Source organism: Pyxicephalus adspersus, chromosome 4 (assembly GCF_032062135.1).
Source record: "Pyxicephalus adspersus chromosome 4, UCB_Pads_2.0, whole genome shotgun sequence".
NCBI lineage: Eukaryota > Metazoa > Chordata > Amphibia > Anura > Pyxicephalidae > Pyxicephalus > Pyxicephalus adspersus.
This window is the reverse complement of record NC_092861.1, coordinates 60,054,191-60,063,932: the sequence shown is the minus strand read 5'-3', so window position 1 is coordinate 60,063,932 and position 9,742 is coordinate 60,054,191. Positions and strand designations below refer to the sequence as shown.

At 39.6% G+C, this 9,742-nt stretch overlaps 1 protein-coding gene across 1 annotated transcript in view; it reads left to right on the top strand.

Moving 5' to 3' along the window:
- The window catches only part of LOC140328630 (major facilitator superfamily domain-containing protein 8-like), a gene marked incomplete at its 3' end in the record, with an annotated part of 35,821 nt that overhangs the window by 6,705 nt on the left and 19,374 nt on the right, over window positions 1-9,742 (top strand). The window contains 3 exon segments of the mRNA XM_072408392.1: window positions 270-332; window positions 2,386-2,505; window positions 4,055-4,134. Of these exon segments, the coding sequence (XP_072264493.1) occupies window positions 270-332; window positions 2,386-2,505; window positions 4,055-4,134 (263 nt within the window).

Sequence of the window (9,742 nt, the reverse complement as noted above, 5' to 3'; positions counted from 1 at the left end):
GCTCTTTGGGGCAGGGTCCTCTCCTCCGGTGTCACTGTCTGTATTAGTCTGTCATTTGCAATCCCTATTTATTGTACAGCGCTGCGTAATATGTTGGCGCTATATAAATCCTGTTTATTAATAATAATAATGTAGTATGGCTTTTGTTTCTGGTCTACTAATTTTAACAATGTCATTTAATAGATCATTAAATAACCTTATTTTTTCTGTTTCCTCTATGTCCTTTATTTATTGTTTTAAACTGTTCCCTGTCTATTTTATCACAATAGGTAATTTTATGTACTTTATTGGAATCTCCAAGTGGTTTCTCTTGGCTAGTCGGTTGGTGGCAGGTATGTCATTTATAACAGTATCTTCCAATTTACTGCCTGCACATGGCTCCAATAATCTCCAATAATGAAGCTGCTATCCCTAAACTTCCTTCCTTAATTTACGTCTATCTGCTTAGCTGTCATACATTTTCAGTGATTTCTGTGATTTCAGTGAAAATCACCTAAACTGGGTGAATCGCAGACAGCCGGTCTAGCGTTTTCAGAAAGTGAGCTTTTGACATTTTTATTTTCCCCCTCTTCTTTTAAAGGACCACTTAATGTCAGTTGAGTCTCCAAGGATGAGCACAATCTATCCTGCCTGCCTGCCTACCTGCTTTGCTTTTGGTTTTTCATTCTTTACCTGTTACCACCCTACCCACAGATCATCTGTCCAGCAGCCTGCAGCATCCTCAGCTTCCCTTTAGCTGTGCAAAGATGTACCTTTTTTTAGCATCCCCTGCACTTTCTCTGAGGCTGTGCTCAGCCGAAGGGTATTTCAGGAAATGCGAGCAGCCAATGAGCAGAGCAGTTCCTAGTTCCAACCTTGTCCTGTTATTGGCTGCTAGCTGTATTTGTACCTCCCTGATTCCAGTCTCTAGTTGTTGGATCCTCAGTGCATTTCCTGCCTGTCTGCCAGCTAGTCGTTTGGATTCCCTGTGTTTGACCTCGGCCTGTTAGCTGACTCTGCTTTCTCCGCTGCCTGTCCTGACCTCGGCCTGTTACCTGACCTTTGCCTTGTCTGCTCTGTCCATCAGTTCACCTGGACTATACTTCCTGCTGTCACCTGATCTGCACTGACCCTACATGGGAGCCCTCTGTCCCGCTCGCCCCTGGTGGGGGGAGCCTCAGGGCCACGACCTGGTGTTCTCCCACAGCAAATCAGTCCGGTGGCCATTAGGGTCACAGGCCCATCATACTTTGCGGGGTGCTCTGTTGAAGACCGGGAAACACTTAGACTCCGTGCCCCAGGTAATCTGGCGTCACCTGCCAGAGGGCGCAGTCCTAACAAACTCTCTACTTTTCTTCTCTTTAAACTCAACATGGAAGGACTTGATCACAATTGATGATTTTTAAATCAACATTGCCACATCCCTTTAAAATACAAAGTACAGATATGGTGAATTACAAGATATTGGGATTTTCAAAGCCAAATATATTGTTTCTAAATATTGTTGTAAATTCTCTATGCTTCCCGTATTTAGGAGGCTTGGGAGTACCTCAATTACACCATTATTTTAAGGCGACACAACTAGCACAACTAACTCTATGTAATGTGTCAGGCCCCAAGCCGTAATGGATCAAACTGGATCATTAGCATGTGCCCCCACTTCAGTATCATCCTTAATGTGGATTTCAAAAAAGTCCAGACCAACAATATATTGGCCAACTTTAGCATTTTCACTCTCGATTTGGGATGGACTAAAATCTAACTGTAAATTAAAGTCGTGTCATCTTCCTTTCACTCCCCTTTGAAGAAACCCCCAAGATATGACCTCACACACTTTAGTTTGTGGATTACCAAAGGTTTCTTGAAAGACAAAGATATAATTGATATATGTGCAATGTTTAGCTTTGAGCATTTAGTGAGCAATAGGGAACTTCCACGCACAGAATACTTTCTATACCGACAACTCAAGTCCTTTGTTTGCACTAAATTGAGGTTGGCTTCTCCTCCATACCGCTCTACCCCCTTTGAAAGTGCTTTTCGTTCCCTAGCGGATACTAAGGGAATGATATCCATGATATATGCAACTCTATCCACCCCGACTGCAAAACTAAATTATATGACACAATTATAAAAGGACCTAGGTCAAGGAGGAATGGAATGACATGGTCTTTGCTTTGTCTAAGGTCTAATTGAATTTGGTCATAATTGATGTCAACCTCAAGGTCATACTTAGATGGTACCTAGTCCGGGATCGCAAAGCTAGATATCAATTAAAATTACGGATAAGTATGATAGACAATTTTCCCTTTTAAAGTTCAGATCAGTTTAAAGAAGTTTTTGCTTGTTACATAACTATTTGCTTTTTTTCATGGTTTCAAGATGCACTTTCTTTTTTGCTGAATTCAGGTGTTGGTGCGGGAGCTGGGGCTTCAATCTTTGGCTATCTGACTCGGCATTCCAATTCCAAAGAACGTGTACCAGTCTTTGCCATGGCAATGGCATGCAGACAAGCTGGTCTTTTGATAGGTGAGTTGGTTTACTTATGAGGAAATATAAAGAAATGAAGGAGGTCATACTATCTTTAAAGTTCATATGAACTATTTCAGAAATGAAGGAATTTGCTTTACTATTGTAGCACGTAAACCATGTACTATGGGAACTATGTAAAACCTGAAGAATGAATCTTAGCAAATCTTGAAAGCTTGCATTTCTAATGCACCTCTAAAGCACGGGTGTCAATTTCTGGCCCAAGGGCCAAATCTGGCCACCAAAAGAAATTGTTTTGGCTCCCAAAGCAATTCTAAATGTGAATTGCAGCTAGCCCGCCGCTGCATTGAAATGCACCGCCACTACAATTCCTGGCATTACTCGCGTCTATAGACCAGCAGCCTCTCTGCCTATGCGTGGCTCCGCATTAGACTGTTTTATTGACGCAGGTAAATGTAGTAGCAGTGCTGTTTCTCTATTATAGGCTTGTTCCAGATTGAATGTTAAGCCTCTTTGTTTTCATATGAAAAGATTTTATTTCTAATGAGAAGGAAAAACTTCCTCAATTTTTTCAATAAACTTGAAGTTTGGCCTGCGACTTTGTCTAAGTTTTTAATTTTGGCCCACTCTGTATTTGAGTTTGACACCCCTGCTCCAAAGGGTATTACTTGAGCTACAAACTTTTTCCATTATTGGCTAACATGGTATAAGACTCTGCTACTGTCTTTCAAAAAATTGAGGATAGTGGCAGTAGAAATAACATTCTGTCCAGAGTTTTGAGATGTGTACTGGGAGCGCAACTTACCTTACTAGTACCAAAGTCTTTTTAGAGCACCAATCTGCCTGTCCCTTTTGTCAGTAATCTGGTGATCCTGAAAAACAGCTGCTTGTGATGTGGAAACACTTGCCTGTGCTGCTTTTCCCTTACAAAAACCCTTGTGTAAATTAAATGGCAGTCCCAAGATGTTTCAGCCTTCAATAAGCGTCTATCCTGAATGTGGTTGGTGTTGCAGGGACTAGGTTAAACAGTGCAAACTTTACTCGTACTGCATTCCCACTGAATTTTACAAGGTGGTGTGTTGTAGATGCCCGCATAATAATATCAATTGAGTCAAATATTTTATTTTAAAATACCTTGAATATACTGTAATGTCTTAGTAGCTCACTAATTATTTAACACATTTTCCTTAGTTACACCTTAGGTAATATAATTAGTTTTAATCTGCAGAATCTTAAAGTTACATTTTTTTTAGCTGCAGGGTTTCCTCATTTTACAATAAACTGCCTCCTGGGACAGGTGTCATTCCGAATGAACAATATGAAAGTTAAATTTTTGCCTACTGTCTGTTCAGCAGAATCCCTTAGCTGCACAATTATCTTTGTTGTACAATATTCTTTTAGCTGGTATAAATCCAGCTGAATGATTTTTTTTGCTGCCAGGTTCCCTCTTATCTGTTGGAAAAAGCTCTGCCATAAACCATGATGTGTTTTTACAGCAGGTTCAGATATTATGTTATTGAGTTGATAAATGTTTGGTCATGTCAGTTTAAAATATTCTCACATTGTTTCTTTTCCTCTGACATTCCAGGTCCTGCATTTAATGTCTTTCTTAGATACTGCACTTTCCAGCTTGGACCATTTCGTGTTGATAAGTTCTCTGCTCCTGGAGTAAGAATATGAGTTTATTATTTTATTTATATTGCTATATTTTGATTTTATTATATGTATCATTGGTTTTGCAATATCAAACCATAGTGAAGTATGCATTTTTTTTAAACACGGTAAACTTCTTCATGAATTTGGCTTGGCCATCATGAAACAGTAGTGGTTAGAATAGGTTAATCTTATGAATGACTTGACCCTAAGACAACTTTAAAAAAACAAACTGGGCAACTTTCATGAAAAAAAGGTACTCCAAAAATACCTCATATTATATACATATAGAGTCCTGTTGCCTACCATCTTCACAGTTTCACTCAGGCAATACCAACAGCTTTTAAGGCCTTGCTTAGTCCCATCAAACTAGGAAATACAAACAGCATTAACCGTATGCCATATTCAGTAAGTGCTTTGTTCCAGATTTCCATTACAATACTGGAAATTTGGGAAAGCATGATAACACTTTGACCAGTTTTGTACTAACAGTATTTAGTTATAAAGCTTGAAATAAAGACCTCTTAGATTAGAAAAAAATGGTATTTCCCATTGTTGAGGCTATTAGAAGGGCAGAGATGGCCAGAATTCTGGCAGCTGCTCAAAGTGCCTGACCTAATTTTCTGAATGTGTAATGTCAATCAGTGGACAGATGGCAATTCCAGTCATGATTGGTCCACTTAAAGCAGAACAGTCTTTATTGCAGGAAGGAACAGGTAATGTCCCTTCTGCATTAAAGCATTCTTACCTCCCTGATCGCTGTCTTCTTCTGTCAAAACCTGACACATCCCGGCTTCCTTCCCCTGTGGCTGCCTGGACGAAACAAGTGAAACTAGTAAATTTTAAGTACCGGTATTTTCGTTTTCAAGTTCTTAAACTAATTTTGGAAGTTAAGAATAAAAATTTTTTATATTTTATGACTTACTAGTTCTCAAATATGGTGACTGCATTGGTTTTCTTTTTTAACCTAAAATTATTTTGTACAAGTACAAAAAAATGCTTGAACCTTTCACAAATTTTTGTTTATTACTGTGACAATATTACTCCTTCATATTTTCAGTAGTGTAAGTACCCATTTTCAGCATTGCACTACAGTAATGAGTACTTTACTGCAACACATAAATAACAGTGTTATGGAAAACAACACCTTAACACACTATTTAAGTGGTCTTGCATCAATTTATGTAAAAAAAACTTTGCATGGTTATAGATCGGGAAGTTCTATGATGCAACTGGCCCAGTGTATGTATAGTTTGCATTAGAATTTTTTTCTGATTTTTTTCAGTATAATGGACCTTGACTTCTTTATCAATAGTAAATCATTGATTTAACTATACCTGTCATTTACAAGCACTGTAATGCATTGGTACATAGCAAGTCTTTGACCTGGAGCAAATATGCAGAACTAGAATGCAAACTTCTCAGATAGAATGCTTGTTCCACATCTGAAAAGCCCTTGTTGTTGCACGGTTTAAACCATTTGTGAAGTATTTTAAACCCTTAAATTCTAAAATCCTGTTTAAAATTAGAAACTACACAATGCTTGTTACCACTTTAATAATACATGTGTAACTTACTCTACATCCCTTGCCTCTAATGAAAGAAATGTGGAGTGACACAGGAGACCATTTCTCAATATGTGATAATATTTTTATCACCCTTTCACAAGACATTCCATAGGAATCAATGACCTGTCTCTTGATAAACCTGGGGAAGTGAGTGGAACTTTTATGCTTTAGATCAGGCTTAGGGTATGTGAATCAAGATCAGACAAAAAGAATTGTGAGTCCCTTGACATAACTGAGGCTTTTCACATAGACATATCTGTAGATATTACCATTCCTTGTAATAGCTAAACATCTGGATAAGATCTCCATGTGTGCTTGTTGAACTGCCGTATAACCGGAAATATGCAGAGGAAGGGGCACTGCAAAATTTACACTAGTAAGAACAGGCAAGGATGTCATCAAGAATGGCATAATTTAGATAATATTATTATCCCACTTCTGTTATACCAGTTAAAAAATAAATCCACACTTTATAAATCAGCACCAACAATCTTCAATGTGTTGATAGCTTGGCAACAATATAAAAAACAATAACCACTTCTTTTTTATCATTAAGCAGAGAATGTAAATGGTTGTTATGAAGAAGGCTATGTACACACGTGCAATTGTTCTTGTCCGATAATCGGCTCAGGGCCGATATTGGACGATAATCTTACGTGTGTACAGCGCTCGTCGTCCATCGTCCAAACGACCGTTCTGGCCGATCCACAGACGATGAACGACGAACGATCCTAATTAAAGTGAAGAGAGAGGGAGCGTAGCAGGGTGCCTCTCCGTCGTTGCCCCCCTCCCCTCTCCATAGAGCAGAACGGTGCTGTACAGCACTCGTTCATGCATCGTGCAGTCGTAAGTCGTTGGAATAGATCACGAAAGATCCTTTCTAACCACAATTATTGCACGTGTATATGTAGCCTAAGGGAAGCATGTGGTTCAGCATAATATCAGCATTCTGATGCTAAAAACATTCCAGTCAAGTTGGAATCACACCTTAGCTTAGGGTACTTTAGGTTGCAGTACCTCATTAAAGCCTGTCTTTAGAAAGCCATTGTATTGCAGTTAATAATAATTTTGTTTACAGCAGGCAGAGAAGTCATTGTATCTGAGACTTATCAGTTTTAATTTGTAATCTATTTGAATAATACCATCTGCAAATATCTACTACATAAAAATGACCACAAAATATGTTATAATCATTTTAGAATGTGCCAATATATTTTGCATCTGTTGTAAACCTTTGCAACAATTTCAATATTACACGTGTGCAGCCACCACTACCTCCTCCTATAACTCAGTTTAGTTGCCATATTACTGTTGTAGCTTTCAATAATCTGCTCTTTTGAAAGCTGGGCCATGAGTCAGCATGATAAAGGTTAAGGAGTGGTAAGGTTTACTTTAAAGTCCTAGCGTTAAACGACCCGGATCTGTGAGTTGATTGCACCTGATATAGCTGTTTTTTGAAAAATCGGATGATGAACTCATGTTTGTGGTGATAGACAGATATCCACCAGGCTGACAGCTCTCCAGGGCCTCTTAGTCAAGCAGGTTAGAAAACCTGTTCTGATTGCTCCTCCTCCTCCCTACCTTTATGATTGACATGAATACTCTTTGGCTTTGCCACACTTGCAAACATTTTTGCCCTGGGGCAGAAAATAACCTTTTACTTTCTAAACATAAAGAAATTCCCTATATGTTACAAAATCTGCACCACTAACAGGGACATATGAAACTAAAAAGAATAAAACGCATTGCTCATGGTATGGTATAAACTGAATAGGTATGTGCCTAAAGCAAATACAATCATCTGCATACTGTATGTGCAAAAGTGCTTAATAAATACATTCCAGAAAGCCCTCCTTACTCCCATCTAATGAATGCCCTGTATTAAAACAAAAAGGGAAAAAATAAGAGATAGTCTCAGAAACTTCCCACATCATGAGGAAGTATATCCAATAAAGGATATTTATCCCAGCATTACAAAGGGAACACTCTAAATTTACTTCCCTTTGGTTGATAAATTACCCTACTAGGGTGACTGAATGGCTATTGCTTTTCTATATAGTGGATGGTTGCCTTTGTTTATTAATCCTTGTGGTATCTTGACTAACCACTTCATTATTACATGGTGAGTATTTATGCTTCTGGGCTTGGACCGGCAGGTGGTCCCATGCAGAATATTCTTGGTGATAATTTCCATGCATGTGAATATATCCTGATGATCATCTAGTAAAAATTAAAAAAAAACAATACCCCAACTAATATGGCAGTGCTTTAAACCTAAAGTGCCCACTGTATGTAAAGTATGCTGAGTGAAAGAAATGATTGAAGAGAAGAGGTGTTAGCAATGGAGTAATGTTCTGTAAAGTGGTAAATGTAAGCATTTTTTTGTTACTACCCTTCCCTAATAATTGATGCAGTCACTGTTCAGTCATTGGTATGTCTTTTGTTCTCCATGATAAAAATGGCTTTGGGGTTGGTTCAGGACACATTATTATTTATAATTATTATTATAAAAATTTCCAGACAATCTTGCTCCTTTATATGTTGTTCTGTTCACTGAATCATTGGTTGGGTTGTTTTCTGTCTGTGGGTTGCTTAATGGGGCACTTTAACTGATATTGATATTTTAGTTTTTTGAAAAAAAATCTGAATACTTAATCCACCTAGCAGTTTCGTATATCTTTTGCATTTGTTTATGGCAAAGGTGCCCAACCTACGTCCCTCGGGCCACATTCAGCCCACGGAGCTGTCAGATCCGGCCCTCTCTTCATTCGCGCTCTACTACTTGTCTTGCGGGGGATGGAGGGCATGCATCTTCTTTGCTCCTCTTTGAGATTGTGCTGCCAGTAGAGGGAGCTGCTCTCCGCCCACCTTGTACTTTGAGAGAATCCCAGCATGAGAGCTGTGTCTGTGTTCATGCAGCTGTCATTATCTCCATGTATAAATCCCCATATCTCCTTCAATCCTTGTCATAGAAATGTGACATTTTCAGGGTACACAGGGGACCCTAAGCTACTAAACCAAATTTAAGCCCTCTACACATAACATAGTTTACACTATAAACTATGGTACACTATAGTTTACACCCAGATACGGGGCCCAAGCATGAAATCCTAACAACAATCAGTGATATTTTCACATTAAGGGAGACTATTTCAAGACCAGGTTTCCAAATTGAGTCTTCCTGTTGGGGATCCTCTGGAGGCCACTCTCATGGCAATGAACTTTAGGGTACTGCTAATTGTCTCTGCGTTGTGGTTCCCCTAAAACAGGGGTGTCCAAACTTTTTGAGGGCCAGATTGGGTGAGGTGAAAATGTGTGGGGGCTGACCATTAACCAGGGTTAGTGTGGGCGTGGTCTGCGTGGGTCCCACACAGCACACGCCCACTATAATGACGTAGGGGATTCCCTGTGCACACATGGGGACTCTCGTCCTGCCAATTATGCCCACTGATCAACTCTAATGAAATATAAAATAGCTTTTTTGTACTTCTGTATTTTATACCATGGTCAACAGTGTTGGCGCGCCGCATAATATTGATTTTATGACAGAGGCTGAGGTGGAATTCTAAATACGGGCCACAATTGGCAACCTATTTCTAGTTAATATGTTTCAAGTACACTCCAATCCAAGAAACAAAGGTGTAACATGCCCAGCTCCTGTCTGCTCCTTCATTTGGTCACTGAGGTGCCGATGGGGTTTGAAGGAGACATGAAAACAACTGCGGCAGTGCTGCTGCCAAAGTAAGGAGCTTTCAGGACAGGCTGACAACAGTATAGGTCCAACTGCAGCTTTGGACATCGCCATGCAAAGAAGTCTGACAACCTACCTTCATCCTCCACAAGACAGGAACACACTGTGTGTGTGCAATCCCCTATACGCTTGTAGTGGGCGTGTGCACGGACCTGCATGGACCATGCCCACATTGATTTGAAGAATGTTCTCTGCACGGAGTCTGGTGTCAGTGTGGACTTCCTGCAGGGAACTTTCTTTGAATCAGAGTAAGCAAGGTCTGTGCGGGTCCCCCACAGCGCATGCCCACTACAACTGTAGGGGA